We start from the raw sequence: 13,010 nt of genomic DNA on the forward strand, positions 1-13,010 counted from the left end.
GAACACCTACCTAGCTAGTTCTAGACTGCCAGTCTGTACTACCGTAGCTGGGAGCCAGCGCTGCGCAAGCCCATGCAGCCCTGTCGGGTCATTGTCCTCCTCAGCCCCATTTCATTTGACTCTGGGAACACGCAGCTCCCCCCCTCCACGCCCCCCCCTCCCTATTGCAGAGGGCAGCTCCCCGGCCCTGCCCTCGTTTTTAGCCCTTGCCAGTGCTCTGTACCCGGCCCCCCCTGTATGCCTGCGTCGCTAGCTGCGTGGTTGTGTGTTTTGGAGGCGCACACCGTAATGCTCCATGTCCCCTGCGCTCCTCTCCTGTCTCTTCATGTAGCCGCTTTATATGCAACCCTTACCGCCCCTAGCCCCCTTTTTTCTCATGCGGTCTGCCTGCCCCCTGCACGGCTGTGTTATTCCCCTGCCTGCATGCTGTATGCCCTGCCCGCCGCCGTGCATGTTGGTGTCTGCCTGAGGCGGACAGAAGGGAACGTGCGCGTGCGTGCGGGCACCCACAAACCGCCTTGCCTTGCCTGTGGTGCCCTGTACTACACACCCCTGCCCATCGTTGTTGACGCCGGCTGGGCCCACGCCCCGCCAGCACCCTGTAACTGCCCCTTGTTCTCGACGCACCACAGTGCCAGGCGTCACCCTAGGGCGCATGCCAGCGGAGGTCACAGGCGGCGGCGGTCGCAGCTCCTTACGGGGCTGCCCCCTTGGCCGCGGCCGTGCTGGCCGGCGGGGGCCGGAAGCAGCACGACAGCATCCGCTCCAGGCCCAGCTTCTTGCTGACAATCTCCGCCTCGATCGCCTCCACCTCGTCGTCCTCCTTGTCCAGCAGCTCCTTCTGCATGGCTTCCACCTTGGCATCGGCCTCCTGCCGCTGCGCGTGCCGCGCCGCCGCCGCCGCCTGGTCCCGCATCTGCGCGGCCGCCGCCTTGTGCAGGACCTGCGCCAGCTCAGCGTGCTCGGCGTCCTCGGCGATGGCAGCCGGCCCCTTCTTGCCCAGGTACGCCAGGGCGTCGGCATCGCTGCAGGGCAGGGCAGGCAGGAGGCGGCATGCCAGCAATGGGTGGGCCAGACCAGGCAGGCGGCCATGGGGCCTCCAGATTGGTAGGCCAGCCAGCCTGGTGCAGCCATGGCCACAGCCATGCCCTCACCTGCTGAGCAGCAGCTGCGCCGCCGCGCTGTGCCCGTTCCGAGCGGCGCAGTGAAGCGGGGTGCCGTACTGAGATGTGACGTTCACCCATGCGCCGGCATCCAGCAGCACCTGCAGCACGGGTGGCGGGGTGAGATGGCACATCTGAGGGGGAGACTCCTCATGCGGACGTCGAGGAGATGTAGCAAGCCTGCCTGTGTGCCCTCAGCGCCTGATTGTGCCACAGCAGGCAGCCAAGCAGGCAGGCAGGCACTCATTCCACCAGCTCGCCTGCATGCACTCCGTCTGGCCCTGCGCCGCAGCTCGGTGCAGCAGCAGCTCCCGGCTCTGTTGGCCGGGCGCAGGCGCATTGGGGTTGCCGCCCTTTGCCAACCAATCGCGCAGTCCCGACGCGTCACCTGCGCAGTAGGGAGCAAGAGGAGGCATGGTGCGACAGCCTTGCGCCCTTCCCGCCGCTGCCGCGGCCGCCGCTGCCAGGCAGCTGCCTGCCGCGCATTCCTTCCTTCCATGCATCCCAGCCGCACAGGGAGTTCAGCGCTGCACTGGGATTCAGCTTTGGAGCGCACCTCTCCCGGCCATTGCCCACGGGTTGTTCTCCGGCTCAAACTCCTCTTGCACCTCGCTAAAACACAACCCCATGCTTGCTAGCGTGACGCTGCGGTGGGGACCAGGACGCTGCCCTGCTGAACAAAACAACGTTTGTAACCGGGACAGAGCAGCACAACTGGGGGCAGCACAACAGGATGTCTTCAGCACCGAGCTTTGACAGGGCAAGATGAGCAATGCGACATGTACGTACAGATCTCTGGTGTCAGGGCGCCAGCTCAGATCAGAAGTGACCGTCCCCGTTGCAATGTTGAACCATTAACAGGGCCAATGAGCACAGCCCTCATAATGAATTTAGTGTACGACACTGGTAGCGAACACACCAAAACCCGCGCAGAACACAGCAGAAAACCAACGAGGGAGGAAAAGGTTGCAGATCGGCCAGCCAGACAATCGGCCAGGCCGCATAGACCAGGTTTCAGAAGGGGAGGGGGCAGAGGGGGGCAGGCGTCCGCCGCTCCCAGGCAGCGCAGTGCAGCCAGTACAACAGCAGTATTGTAATACACGCGTCGGTCAGCAGCTAGGGGCGGCTCACCACCTCGCAGTCTGCATCGCTGATCCTGCCCTCGCAGCGGGCGCAGAAGGTCTTGAGCACGCAGTGCAGCACAGGCTCCACCCCCAGCTTCTTCCTGATGATGTCCTGCTCAATGTCAGCCACCTCCTCATCCTCCATCGCAGCAATCAGCTTGCCCTTGGCCTCCACAATCGCATCCGCATGCAGGCGCCGCTGCAGCCGCTCCGTCGCCGCCACCTGGTTCTGAACCTGCTCCTGGGCCGCCTGACGCAGCAGCCGGGCCAGCTCCAAGTGCCCCGCCTCCTCGGCAATGGCCGCAGGGATCTTCTTGCCGAGTACAGCCAGCGCATCGGCATCGCTGCGGGGCACAACAGGCACGCAGGCAGAGCCAGGCCGCACGCGGCATCAGAAGGCAGGCTGAGCAGAAGCATTCCGAAATAGCAAAGACCGAGGGCGCCTGACCGGCCAGCGGCCTGCACCAGCTCAGTGAGCGGCTCACCAGCTGAGCAGCAGCTGCGCCGCCTCGACGCGCCCATGCCGCGCGGCGCAGTGGAGAGGGGTGCCGCAGACGGCGACCACATCCACAAACGAGCCCGCACCGATCAGCACCTGCACACCAGGCGTGGCAGCGAGGGGCGAGGGCAGCCACGGGAGATGAGCAATCATGGCACCAGCATGAGCATCTTAGCATCACGCCAGCAATGCCATGTGAATTCCTGGACTCGCTGCAGCAGCAACAGCAGCAACAGCGGGAGCAGCAAGGGCGACGGAGCTTGCCCTCATGCTCTCGATCTGTCCATAGCGCGCCGCTCGGTGCAGCGGCAGCTCCCGACTTTTTAAGTTTGGATCCAATCCGTTAGGGTCACCGCCGCCGTCCAGCCACTCGTGTAGCCCCTTGACATCTCCTGCAATAGACAGGTGACCTGGGGGGATGCATGAGAGCCTCTGTGCACAGCCTCCCTCCGCCCGTGCCGGTGGCGGGGGGGGTCGCCGCCGCCCACCCCGTCCACCAGTGGGCTGAGGCCACAGCCCACGGCCGACACCTCCTGGGCGTCCGACATTCACCACGGCCTGGCTGGGCGCAAAGACACGCGCACCTCTCCCCGCCAAGCTCCATGGATCGGAGTGGGGCCCAAACTCCTCCTTCAGCGCGGAGCTGCACTGCCCCATGCTTGCAGCTTGCGCTCAAGCAAGTTGCAAGCGCGGGAGTGAGAAGCGCAACTACGATGCAGGCCACCTAGGGTTTGCAATCGGCTTGAATTGGCGCAGAGGGGCACAAACAACAAGCAGCGATAGCTTGCTACGGCAACAGCGGCCATGCGCCATGCTGGCCCCTTTTTGCTAGCGGCGCCTAGTCAGCGGTCCGCCGCCATGCCGGTTGATGCCCCTGAGAGCATTGGGTAGCCTCTTCATCTTCGTAGAATCCGCATTCCGACCTCACGCATTTCATCTTGTATAAGCAGAAGTCACATGACAGCGGTTCGTTCCATGGCACCTCCTGCGCCCTTGGTCTGCAGGCAGCAGCCCGTTGCCAAGCCAGCACGTCCAGCAGAGGCCGCTCCTGGCCCCTCCAATGGCCCCCCACCAGTACCCTTGCCCTTGACCTCCCAACATGCGCAGACCTGCCAGCAGCAGGCAATTCAGACAGATGTGGCTGGCAGCGCGCAGCCACACAGCCGCCTGGCAGATGCAGCCCTGCCCATCCAGGTGCTCGACCAGCTCAACTCCCTGCAGCTGCCAGCCGCAGCCAGCACCACCAGCTCGGCCACTTGGCGGCTCTCGCCAACGCCGCTGCAGCTGCTGCACCAGGCGCAGCAGGTGGTGCCTAACCAGAGTGCGCCGCCCGCGGGGCACGCGGCCGCCAGCGCAGTGCCAGAGCCGACGCCGAGCGCAGGGCAGGAGACGCAGCTGGCCTTGGCGGAAGCAGGCGCTGCCACCAGCAGCGACTGGTCGGTGGGGAGTGCAGGAGGCAGGGCCCCGTAGGTGGGCACTTCCCTACCGCATGCAACCTCTGCCAGGCTGGAATGGGCAGGCTGCGCAGTGGGAGTGTAGATAGGCAGACCTGGTCAGCAGGTGGGGAGACCAGCCCATCCCTTGGTGGGAGGCAGGCAAGAGCGGCCCTTTAGGCGAGCCTTCATCTTTGAGGCAGATGAGCTGCGGCATGCAGCTGGATCCCTTCAGCTTTCAGCCACCACTTTCCCATGAGCTCAGCATTTTTAAGTGTACCACCAAAAGGCTTACACAGCAGTTTACAGGGAACAGTCACACTGCCCCAGCGGCGGGGCAGCGGATCTTGGCGACGCACAACATGGAGGGCTGGGGATGCGGCAGCATGCTTGCCGGGTATCGACCGCAGCGAGCGCAAAGCGAAGCAGGGGGGAGTTGGCGGTATCGTACTAGCATAATGAGGACAAAAGGTGAGTAGCGGCAGCAAAGGAGGTCCGCTTTATTGGTGCGTGCTCAAGCAGCGTTGGCGCCGCCTGCGTCCGCCGCCGCCGTGGCCGTGGCGCCCGCTTCGCCTAGGCGGCGCCGTTGGCGTTGCTGCCGGCGGCGGTGGGCGGGACCTCCAGGTGGGCAATCTCATCTGTGTAGGCAGCCTTCTGCCAGGACTTGTCTGCAACAGTATGGTGCACAGCAGAAGGGATGGTTAAATGGGAGGTGAGAGCGCGGCGGGCGGTGACAGGGAGGAGGCAAACGTGCCACACTTCACAGCCAAACCCTTCTATGCTGTTGCCAACACACCTGGGTCGTTCTTGCGGGCGGCGTAGGCGTTGCCTGCGCACCAAGGCAAAGTTGAAGGCAGCGCGTGAGTGGCGGCGGAGCAGGGCCTTGGTGCAGGGGTGCCTGCTCAACTCCCTGCCCCCCCGGCCCAACTTCTCTCACCCGTCTTGCTGAGCAGGTCGAAGCCTGTGACCGGCCCCCAGCGCTTGTTTGGCCCCTGGATGGAGTAGTTGAGCTTGGGGTTGACGAAGTAAGGAATGGAATAACGTGCCCCCTGCAGATGGGAGGGTGCATCATGCTTTTGGACGGCAGCGTCAAGAGGATGTGGAGGCAGGCACATGCTGGTCCCTGCTGTGCCTGCCGCCTCTCACCGTGGGGTCTCCCGCCTTGGGGGCACGCACACGGTGATACGTGGACTTGAACACCCCGTCGGTCCAGCGGGTCAGCCCGTCGCCAATGTTGACCGTCAGGTGGCCGGGCCTGCAGCGAGAGGGAGAGCAGGCAGGTAGGTAGGTGTGGTGGGGGTGGGATGAAATGTGGCAGGTGCCACCCACCCACACTGCCTGCTAAGTGGTCGCCTGGCCGGCTGCCTCACTCGCCGGCGCATGCATGGCCCCGCCTCACTTTGGGTCCAGCGGCGTCCACTCGCGCGCCACGGGCACGTGGTTCCAGATGTTGCCCACATCCTGCGGGCCCCAGACAGGGACAGGCAGGTTTGGCAAGTGGGCGGGCTCAGGCTGGCGCAGAGGCATGCCTGCTTCCGCGCTGGTTGCACGGTAGCGGCACAGGGGGAGGCCTCGGGGCCTGCCCGGCTCGAGCTCGGCATGAGTCTGCCATGCATACTCTTGCTGCACAGTCAGGCAAGCAGGCACGCACCTCAATCAGCGCCAGGTCCTCCACCTCGTTGCCGGGGGCAATTTCCAGGCCCACGGCGTCGTCCCGCTGGAACAGGATGGTCAGCACATCCCTGTGGGAGCAGTGAGGGGCAGGCGGTAGGGGTGAGGCGCCTGGTGCCGGGCGGCAGGCTGGCTGTGTGGCCCAGCTGGCACCACCTGGCACAGCCTGGCAGCTGGCAGCAGCCTAGCATCGGCCCCAGCCCAGCTCACATGTCGGCGTGCGCGTGCAGGCGCGGCGGCACCTTGCCGCCGTCGTTGCGCAGCGCGTCGATCTCAGCCTGGGTGAGCCTGCGGGGACCTCCAGTGAGCAGTGATTGGGCTGTGTTTTGGATGCCGGCCCGGCTGGGGCTCCATGACAGGCGCACAAGCCGGGCAGGCAGGCGCGGAAGGCGTCGAGGTGTGGCCCGGCGGCGGTTGAATGGCGCGGCATGGCGGCGCAGCCCCTTAAGCCCCCCACTCACGGCGGGTAGTAGTTCCAGGCCATGAAGGAAGGGTTCTCGGGGTGGTCCAGCTCAAAGGGCTGCACAGGCGGGGGGCGCAGCGGCAGCAGCAGACCCATCAGCAGCAGCAGCAGCAGCAGCAGCAGTGGGAAGCTGCAGCGGCACGGCAGGCGAGGCAGCCGGAGAGCGGAGGGGCGCTAGACTGCGGCGTGCCCGCGCAGGCTGAGGCTGCCCAGGCTGCTGGTGTTCTGGGCTGCCCGCTCCGTGCGTGTGCTCACGTCGTCGATGCGTGCGGGGTCCCAGCCCAGGCCCAGGAACAGGGCCTTCAGGATCTTGACCGCCACGTCGTGGGTCTTTGCCTGGAAGGCCAGCGCCGTGTTGCGGAAGTCGTCGCCTGCGGCGCAGGGGCGGCGCCGTGGTGGGGCTCGGTGTGGGGCACGGTGGCGTGTGTGTGTGTGTTAAGGGGTCCATTCAGGCAGGCGGGTGGGTCGGCATGTGGGCAGGCAGGGGCAGCTTGGTGGGAGGCGGGTCGTCAAGCGCGCCCCACATTGGCAGCAAGCCCGCCGCCGCTCACCCAGCTTCTCCGGCCACTCCTCTCCCTTGAAGGTCTGAGTCTTGACGTCGTAGCCCAGAGTGCCCCAGCGGCCCACGCTGAACCACTCCCACAGCCGGTTGCCTGCAGCGGCAGATGGGATGTGGCGGGGGGAACACGATGACAAACTTGTGCCAGATGGCGTGGCAGCTGCGGGGTGTGGCGGCGCGAGCAGATGGGGTGTGGCGGCGCGAGCAGCGCTTGGGTCCGCTGGCGCTGAGGAGCCAGCCAGAACCCTGCCCCACTCGACACCCTCCCCCCTCACACACCCACAAACCAGTGTTGCCTCGCCCTTGTCAAGAGCCCTGCTCAACCCCAGCGCCCACCCCGCCCACCTGTCACCGTCTCCAGCTCATCGGGGCCGCGCCAGCCCAGGTAGGTGTCTGGGTTGAAGGGGTAGTGCGCCTTGGTCTCCTTGTCCAGCTCCAGGAAGCTCTTGCCCGTGGCGAACGCGTGGTCGACCTCCTCCTGGGGGATGCCGTGGTCTGCGGCGGCAGGGGGCACCGTCGGCAGCAAGCAGAGGGGTGGGCGAGGGAGATGGGACGTGGGCGGCGGCTCAGCAACCCAAATGCGGGTCGACTGCAAGGGCGGCGGCTCAGCAACCAGTGCGAGACGACTTGCAGGGATCAGTGTGGTAATGCGGGTTAGGCAATGCGGGGTGGCTGGGACAGCACACTTGCGGCCTGCGCTGCCGGCCATGGCCAGATGCTGCCGGGATGGATGGGAGTTGAGCTGGCCTACCATCCCTCTCCCTCCCTCACCGCTGATGTAGAAGAACCCCACGTCTTTGGCCGCTCGATACAGCTGCTGCGCAATCTCCTGCTGCCTCTCCTCGTAGTTGGCGAGACTGATGGTCACCACCTCGCGCGTCATGGTTTTGGACAGGCGACGAGTCGGCAACAGACCCGGCACAGCGGCAAGTAAGATAGCAATGCGCCTGTAGCAGCCCCTGATGACCTAAGCTTTGCTACGTAGTCGGCCTGGCTAATGTTTTGCTGGAAGGTGACAGCAAGGCAAGGAGCTGTACACATCATGTATTGTGCTGGCATTGTGCTGGCACTCCCCGTTGTCGCTTCATTCACGCTGTCGAGACCTCATATGATGCATTACGAGCAACGCGAATAATTTCAGATTGCTCGCGCGAGTAGCCTGGCAACTCTACCCCCCCATCGGCGCCAGCGCCAACCTGGCCGCGGGGGGCGCAGCGAAAACCGGCTCCTCCCAGTTGTCGTTTCACTTACACCGAATGACGGTTCAACATTCCAGCACGATTATCAGCAGAAAAGCTATACGGCGGCTGATTGGGAGCTGGGCGGAGCTGGGCTGCCTCCGGTTCGTGCTGCCACGAGGCGATCAGTTGGGGGCGCTGGCGGCGGTGGTGGGGTCGATGATGCTGGTCACCTGGTGGATGCTGGTCACGGGGAAACTGCACAGTGGGGGGGGGCAGACAGCAACATGAGTCATGCATATGGGCGCCACAGCCAGCGGCGCACCGGCACGACAGATACGCGCAGAGCCAGGTGCTGGGCGAAGCCGCTCACCCGCCGTGGCTGGCGTGCTCCCGGATTGCCTCCTCAGACTCGGCCAAGTATATGCAGAAGGTGCGCCCGTCAGAAACGTAGGAGTGCTGCCACTGCACGAGGCAAGCAGGGGGAGGAGGCGATGTGGGAGCGGCAGCAAGCAAGGGTGCCCTGCATGTGCACGGCGCCAGCTGGCCATGCATGCATGCAAGGCGGCGCCAGCTGGCGCACGTCGGCTGAGGAGGCCAGGCAGCAGCGGCTGTTGCTCCTGGAAGCTCCCTGCCTGCCCCGCTGGGGGCATCTCCTTTGCCTGCTCGCATCCCAAACCACCCACCTGCACCCCATCACAAACAACCCACCTGCACCCGGCCGTGGCCGGCCTTGCCCAGGGCCGAACACGAGGCGGCGCTGATGCTGCCCAGCTCCTGCGGGCTCTTGTCGTGGATGTCGGGGATCTCACGCACAATCACATAGCGCTTCAGAGCTGCAGCAGGAGCCGGCGGGGGCGGTGTGCGGGGTGAGGGGGCGGGGTCAGCGGGCGGGGGCACATGAGACGGCCGCCGCCGCCGCCGCCGCCGCCTGCCTAGCTGGACAGTGGGGTTGCGCGCTGTGCTGCAAGTCTGGGCGTCACAACCAACTCACTGCCGGCCATGGTGAGGAGGTTCAGAGGGCGTGCCAAGGGGCGCGGACAGCTCGGGCAATAGCGCGGGAACACGGTTGGTGGAGCAGGCGCCAGCAATGAACCTAGGAGTCTACAAAGTGCTGGAACAGAGGGGTGGCGTGGCAGGCCTGCTGCCTGCAATACCTGCAAGGTACGTGCAAGCAAACTTCTCTCGCGTGGTTGGCTTTATTTTGGTGGGGACGACCCCTGGAATCCTTCGAATTCTGCCCAATCGGCAGCGAGTCAACTTGCCAAGCCAGCCAGGTGCCCATCCGACACCATTCCTGCCGCATGGCGCCCACAACCATCGCAGTCGTCGGAGCCGGAGTGGCAGGGCTGCAGACAGCCGCCCAGCTGAAGGAAGCAGGTGCGGGAGCTGGGCGGGGGAGCTGGGTGGGCAGCCACCCCACTCCATTTGCCGATGCCATCGGTGTGTGTGCGATGCTCTGCCAACAGTGTGCCAGCCGACTCTACCCCCCCAGCGCCCTCGTGCCTGATCATCCCCCGGCTCATCCCTGAGGCTGTCAAATCGATGCTGCAGGCTACAGCGTCACCGTGTTTGAGAAGAGCGGCGACATCGGCGGCGTGTGGCAAAGCAACTATGCCGGCTACCGCCTGCAGGTGAGGCGTCAGCTTATCAGCAGGCAGGAGATGGGCTGGCCTGGAGACCGGGGCGGCGGCGGGAAGCAGCGCAGCAGGCTTCCTCTGCGCCGCCCCTGCCCACCACCATGCATGCCTGCATGGCTCCATCTGGTCGGGGAAAAAGGCTCTTGCTGGCGGCTGCACGCTGCCCACTGACCCCCCCGTCCCCTGCTGCTTGCCCGGTCGCCCCTGTGGAGCAAGCGCAGGTCCAAAAATGGCACTACGAGATCCCCGGCTTCCCCTGGAACGACGGCGTGAGCCCCGCCCACCCGCGCTACCCGACCGGCCCCGAGGTGCAGGCCTACCTGCAGCGCTACGCGGCAGACGCTGGCCTGCTGCCGCTCATCCGGTTCCACGTCGACGTCAAGGTGCTGCGCCCCGTGGCGGCGGCCGGCAAGGGCGCGGCCGCCGGCGCAGGCGCCCCCGGCTGGGAGGTGGAGTGGACTGACCGCGCAGGGTGAGTGGCGCGGCGGGGGGGTCAGTGCTGGGGGTCATGCTCAGCCCCGCCCTCATCCTCGCTCCACCCCAACCTCTGCTCACCTGCCCAACCTCTCCCCTGCCGTCGTGTTCTGCAGCACCAAGCACAAGCAGGCCTTTGACTATGCGGTCGTCGCCACCGGCCTGTTCAACGAGCCAGAGAGGCCAGAGTGGGCGCAGGGGCTGGCCAGCGCCAAGCCGCCGACCGCCGGGCCCTGGGTGGTGGATGCAAAGGACTTCACCGACGCATCGCTTGCGCAGGTGGGGCCCGGGCTGGGGCTGCGACTGTAGGGCACGGCTCATGCCACGCCATGAGCACCTGCGCGGCAAGCTCCGCAGCTTTCTTGCTTCCTGGGACGTCTGCAGGGGGACTGCACCTGCATCCCCCTCACCTGCCCCTCCGGCCGCTCTGCCCTCTGAGCTGCAGGGCAAGCGAGTGGTGGTGGTGGGCGCGGGCAAGACGGCGCACGACGTGGGGGTGGCGGTGAGCGAGGTGGCCACGTCGGCCACACTGGTGGCTCGCCGCGGAGCGTGGATGGCGCCCCAGAAGGTTCTGGGTGAGTGGCCTGCCGCCGGCTGGCCGCTGCAAGCTGGCTAGGCATTGAAACTGTGGGAGCAGCCAGCTCTTCAGGTGCTGAGGTGGCACAGGGGCACCAGGCCTGCTCCCCTCCCTGCCACCTCCCACCCTGCCGCCCCGCCGCCGCTCGGTGTTGCCCCTCCTCCCCCGCAGGCTTCATCCCATTCGAGTTTGCCAGCTACACCCGCTGGTCCTGGGCCCTGCAGCCAGCCTGGTACTCTGCCGGGCCAATCAAGAAGGGCGCCCACACGCTGTTCCGCCCCATCAAGGCCGCCGCCTGGGGCCTGTTCGGCCTCATCTTCCCCATCCAGACCGGCACGCCCTGTGAGTCGTCGGCGGCGGCAGCCGGCCAGCCTGGCCAGCAGCTTGCCGGCGGCCCTGCCTCGCCAGCAGCATGCCCGCTGCCCTCTGGCAAATGCCCCTCACGTGGCTCCGCTGCGCCCCCGACCCCCGCGCCTGCGCCCCTGCCTGCAGCCGCCATCAAGCCCAAGCAGGGCCTGCTGGAGGGTGTGTACGACACGGTGGGCATGGTGGACTCCCGCCAGCTGTCCAAAGCCTTCAAGTCGGGGCGGCTGGCAGCCAAGGCGGGCCGCGTGAGCGCCGTCACCCCCACCGGCGTCGACCTGGAGGATGGCACGTCACTGGAGGTGCGCACACCTGTGGCACGGGGGGCTGGCTGCATGTGTGCACATGGTGGCGGGGCGTCTGTGTATGTTCTGTGTGCCGCTGTGCAGTGGCATGCTTCATCCGCTGCGCGCGCACAGCTCCCCCACGGCCGGCACGGTGGCGCTGTGTCCCCGCAGGTGGACATCGTGGTGCTGGCGACGGGCTATCGCGCCACCGCGCGCTCCCTGCTGCCCCAGGAGCTGCAGGCGGCTGCAGGGTACAAGGGCGACAGCCAGTGGCTGTACCGGTGAGAGGGCTTGCGGTGCGCTTGTGGTGCTGGTAGTGTGGATGGGGGTGGGAGGGGTCAGCCCTGCGTGCTGCAGAGGCACCCGCACCCGCAGGTGCCGTGCCATGGCTGCCAGCTGCCAGGATGGAGCCACGAGTTTCACTGCGCGCCGACGCGGCAGCACCGACCCGGCCCTCCTCCATGCCTTGTGTGTCGCCGCAGGAATGTGCTGCCCCCCGGCCTCTCCAACCTGGCCTTCATCGGCCAGAACGCCACCTTCCAGCATGTGCTCACCACGGCGCTCCAGGTGGGAGCGGCTGCCGCTGCTGCTGGCTGCTTCTACTGCTTGGTTGGCCACCACGCCAAGCGATTGCTGTGGGAGCTGCGTCTGCAGCGCCCATGTGCCCGCCTGCCTCCTTCCCTGCCTCCTGCAGTCCCGCTGGCTGGCAGATGTGCTCAAGGGCAAGATCCAGGTGCCGCCCGCAGCCGAGCAGCAGAAGGACGTGGAGGCGCAGGAGGTAAACAGGCCAGGCCGCAGCGCTGGCCTGCCTGCTGTCTGCCCAGAGCCATGTCTCGGGCAGTGCCTCCTGCCGGTTGAATGCTGCCACCAGCGAGGAACCGAGTCGCCTCTGCTGTGCCCCGCAGGCCTGGCTGGCCAAGTTTGGCGGCGTGAACCGCACCAACAACTTTGTGTGGGCGCAGCACGGTGAGGGGGGCACGGACGGGGCCTCGCATGTGCACGCCTGGCTCCACGCTCTCCGGCGAGGCCTGGCGCCCCTTGCCGCCTGCCTGTCCCGGTGGCATGAGCCCCCCGGCCCGCCCCCCTGCCTGCTGCAGGCAAGTACCATGACGCGCTGGTGCACGACATCCGCGGCAGCACCGCCGCCTACCCCTGGAACCCGGTGGCAGAGTGGTTTGGGTGGGTGGCTGCGCTGCCTGCCTGCCTGCTTGCCTGCATGTGCCGGGTCACCTGCATTCCCTGGCTGTGGCCGTCCGTTGCCGCCAAGCAGTCGCGGCCAGTTGTATTGCTGCAGCACATCCTCATTGTCCTGTGTTCTGTGTGCTCTACTGCCACAGATACATCAAGAACCAGCGCTACGCGTCGCTGTTCCCTGGCAACCAGGCGCTGCGGGCGGGCCAGAGCAGCGCCAAGGGCAGCGCCGCAGGCATCCCTGTGGCGGCCACCGTGGCCGCCAGCGCATGAGCACATGCGGGGCTGGCTCTCCTCCGGACAAGCGGGACGAAACTCAAACTATGCTATGTCGAAGTGTCTGTGGATTATTCTGTATCTTCTTTTCCCATTGAGACCAACTCTTCAA

At 66.3% G+C, this 13,010-nt stretch overlaps 5 protein-coding genes across 5 annotated transcripts in view; 1 reads left to right on the forward strand and 4 right to left on the reverse strand.

Moving 5' to 3' along the window:
• Positions 1 to 694: 694 nt before the first annotated feature.
• Positions 695 to 3,334, reverse strand: CHLNCDRAFT_142068 (hypothetical protein; the record flags this gene model as incomplete). Its single annotated transcript, XM_005850246.1, has 5 exons — positions 695 to 1,025; positions 1,155 to 1,264; positions 2,295 to 2,631; positions 2,773 to 2,882; positions 3,275 to 3,334. The coding sequence occupies 5 exons, from the start codon at positions 3,332 to 3,334 to the stop codon at positions 695 to 697; spliced, it is 948 nt and encodes a 315-aa protein (XP_005850308.1).
• A 1,787-nt stretch (positions 3,335 to 5,121) lies between these two features.
• On the reverse strand, positions 5,122 to 7,804 carry CHLNCDRAFT_20260 (hypothetical protein; the record flags this gene model as incomplete). The annotated part of the gene is made up of 8 exons (XM_005850247.1): positions 5,122 to 5,268; positions 5,366 to 5,474; positions 5,619 to 5,680; positions 5,895 to 5,961; positions 6,101 to 6,132; positions 6,534 to 6,754; positions 7,249 to 7,407; positions 7,684 to 7,804. Coding segments are annotated over 8 exons (918 nt in total), but the record flags the coding sequence as incomplete, so codon positions are not given.
• Positions 7,805 to 8,275: 471 nt separating this feature from the next.
• On the reverse strand, positions 8,276 to 9,094 carry CHLNCDRAFT_142071 (hypothetical protein; the record flags this gene model as incomplete). Its single annotated transcript, XM_005850248.1, has 4 exons — positions 8,276 to 8,348; positions 8,464 to 8,555; positions 8,802 to 8,926; positions 9,085 to 9,094. The coding sequence occupies 4 exons, from the start codon at positions 9,092 to 9,094 to the stop codon at positions 8,276 to 8,278; spliced, it is 300 nt and encodes a 99-aa protein (XP_005850310.1).
• A 300-nt stretch (positions 9,095 to 9,394) lies between these two features.
• On the forward strand, positions 9,395 to 12,895 carry CHLNCDRAFT_142072 (hypothetical protein; the record flags this gene model as incomplete). The annotated part of the gene is made up of 13 exons (XM_005849994.1): positions 9,395 to 9,470; positions 9,645 to 9,724; positions 9,943 to 10,202; positions 10,321 to 10,483; positions 10,650 to 10,779; positions 10,953 to 11,123; positions 11,274 to 11,446; positions 11,603 to 11,712; positions 11,914 to 11,998; positions 12,126 to 12,209; positions 12,337 to 12,397; positions 12,529 to 12,610; positions 12,769 to 12,895. The coding sequence occupies 13 exons, from the start codon at positions 9,395 to 9,397 to the stop codon at positions 12,893 to 12,895; spliced, it is 1,602 nt and encodes a 533-aa protein (XP_005850056.1).
• A 43-nt stretch (positions 12,896 to 12,938) lies between these two features.
• Positions 12,939 to 13,010, reverse strand: part of CHLNCDRAFT_142073 (hypothetical protein) — a gene marked incomplete at both ends in the record, with an annotated part of 5,457 nt that continues 5,385 nt past the window's right edge. The window contains one exon of the mRNA XM_005850249.1: positions 12,939 to 12,948. Within this exon, the coding sequence (XP_005850311.1) occupies positions 12,939 to 12,948 (10 nt within the window). The remainder of the gene's footprint in view (positions 12,949 to 13,010) is intronic.

The sequence above is a fragment of the Chlorella variabilis genome (genome assembly GCF_000147415.1).
Source record: "Chlorella variabilis unplaced genomic scaffold CHLNCscaffold_4, whole genome shotgun sequence".
NCBI classification, from domain to species: Eukaryota; Viridiplantae; Chlorophyta; class Trebouxiophyceae; order Chlorellales; family Chlorellaceae; genus Chlorella; species Chlorella variabilis.